Raw genomic sequence first — 2,632 nt, forward strand, 5'->3', positions numbered from 1 at the left:
ATGTATCACAACTCATGAGTCATGGCTACAATTTAAATTGTGGAGCAGAAGTTTATGTTTAGAGTAGTCCTCTTTCTTCCTGGTTGTTGTAAAGCAGATTTAATGTCTGTTCTTTCTAATTGATTAAAGTGACTCTCTTAATTCTTAGTGAATTTATTAAATGTTTTTATTGTTAAAATTAAGTAAAATAACCCTCTTAATTCTTACCCAAAGGTATGGATAGTGGAACTAAAGAGTGGTGGATGTTTGCCAACTGGAGTGATGAATATGAACGGGGAGTAGATGAATATGTACAAAAGGCTTTTGCTTCTAAGTCTCAAGGAAATCAAATTTGTTATCCTTGTGAAAGTTGTCATTATCGTTTTTGGCGTCATGAAGGTGTTGTGAGAGATCACCTTATTTGTAATGGTTTTGTTCCACGAACGGATAAGTTATCAGAGTTAGGGATCAACTTTGAAAGGGAACATACTTTTTTGGATAATGAAGAAGGGTCAACCCCAAATGATTTTAATGATGACATAGTAGAATTGTTGCATGATGCACGTGATGCTTTTAGTAAGGGGCCAAATGACGAGGCAAAAAAGTTTTTCAAGTTAGTTGAAGAGGGCCAGGAAGACTTGTTCCCTGGTTGTAAAAATCATTCAAAACTTTCCTTCATGATCCGACTTTTCATTTTGAAGTGTGATCATAAGCTAACTAATGTTACTTTTGGAGATATATTGGAGCTTATAAGGGAGGTGTTACCTAATGCGAAACTGCCTGCTTCTTTTAATGAAGCAAAAAGTGTTCTGAAAGTGTTGGGGTTGGATTACACTAAGATAGATGCGTTCCCAAATGATTGCATGATATATTGGGAAGAGCATGAAAATGCAACAAGCTGCCATGTTTGTGAGACGCCAAGATTGAAATCAAATGACACAGAGAATGACATACAAAATGAAAATGGAAAAACCTATAGGATTCCTCAAACGATTCTTAGGTACTTTCCAATCAATAAAAGGCTTCAACGACTATTTTTGTTTCAAGAGACGGCGAAATACATGACTTGGCATGCTGATAGGCGTGAAAATGATCATCTCTTACATCATCTTGTTGATGGTCCAGCTTGGAAGGAATTTGATTCTTTATACCCAAAGTTTGCTGATGACCCACGCAATGTGAGGCTTGGGTTAGCCACATATGGATTTAGCCCATTCAATTCAATGAGCATTGTCCATAGTACATGGCCAGTTATGTTGATTAATTATAACTTGCCTCCTTGGATGATTACGAAGCCTGAGTTTTTTATGCTAGCCTTTCTAATTCCCGGCCCGTCTTCCCCTGGGAATGACATTGACATATATTTGCAGCCACTTATTAAGGACTTGAAGGATTTGTGGGAGTTTGGGTTGGAAACTTATGATGCCTCGACTAATCAAAGGTTTGACATGCATGTAGCATTGATGACTACCGTGAGTGATTTTCTGGGTTATGCAATGTTATCTGGGTGGAGCACAAAAGGATACTTGGCATGCCCTGAATGTCATTATGAAATAGATTCCGAGTGGTTGCCTTGTAGTGGTAAGACTGTGTATAGGGCAAATCGTAGATTTTTGGATCCATCTCACCCTTGGCGTCATGATAAGAGGAATTTGAGGAAAGATGTCAACCTATTCCATTTAATGGAATTGATATTGAAGATATGTTGCGTGATTTTCCAAATGCATTTGGAAAGAAGCAAAAGAAACCAAGGCGTGATGTGGATGATCCGAATCCATGGAGAAAGATACCCATATTTTTTGAGTTACCATATTGGAAGCATTGCTCTAATCGCCATAATCTTGATGTAATGCATATTGAGAAAAATTTCTTTGATAATATCATTGGGACATTATTAGACATTTCTCCAAAGACCAAGGATAATGTGAGTGCTCGTCGAGATTTGGTAGAACTTAATTTGATGCCAGAGCTTCAACCAATTGAATTGGAAGATGGTAGTGAAGAATTTCCAAGATCTCGCTTTTGGATGTCATTGGAGCAAAAGCGTAAGTTCTGTCAGGTTATAAAAAATGCTAAGCTTCCTCAAGGTTATGCTTCCAACCTTAGTTGTTGTGTGCAAGTTGGAGAAAGGAAAATAGCAGGCTACAAAAGTCATGGTGCTCATTTTATGATGAATTATCTTCTTCCAATTGCTGTGAAGACAACATTACCCAAAGATGTTGCTAGTCCTTTGATAAGACTTTCTGCTTTTTTCAAAGGTATATGGAGTAAAACTATTGATCCTCGAGATCTTGACAAATTGCAATCTGAGGTAGTTGAAACTCTATGCCTACTTGAGAGGATTTTTCCACCTGCTTTTTTTGATATAATGGAACATTTACCCATACACTTGGTTGACCAAATTAAGTTGGGTGGACCTGTGAGTTCAAGGTGTATGTATGGAATTGAGAGGAATCTTCATGAAATGAAACAAGATGTTCGAAACAAGGCTCGTCTAGAAGCTTCAATGGCAGAAGGAAACCAAGCTAAAGAATGTGTTGCTTTCATAGCTAGATTTTTGAAACGATCAAGCAAAGCCACACCTGAAGTTAATGAGTGTGGTACCTCAAAATCATTTTTCCCTAAGGTAGGACATCCTATCAAAGGAAAATGA

At 37.5% G+C, this 2,632-nt stretch overlaps 1 protein-coding gene across 1 annotated transcript; it reads left to right on the forward strand.

Moving 5' to 3' along the window:
* The first annotated feature begins 215 nt into the window (after positions 1 to 215).
* On the forward strand, positions 216 to 2,632 carry LOC145643042 (uncharacterized). Its single transcript, XM_081694206.1, has 2 exons — positions 216 to 1,560; positions 1,680 to 2,632. The coding sequence occupies exons 1-2, from the start codon at positions 216 to 218 to the stop codon at positions 2,630 to 2,632; spliced, it is 2,298 nt and encodes a 765-aa protein (XP_081550332.1).

The sequence above is a fragment of the Chenopodium album genome, chromosome 8 (genome assembly GCF_948465745.1).
Source record: "Chenopodium album chromosome 8, dcCheAlbu1.1, whole genome shotgun sequence".
NCBI classification, from domain to species: domain Eukaryota; kingdom Viridiplantae; phylum Streptophyta; class Magnoliopsida; order Caryophyllales; family Amaranthaceae; genus Chenopodium; species Chenopodium album.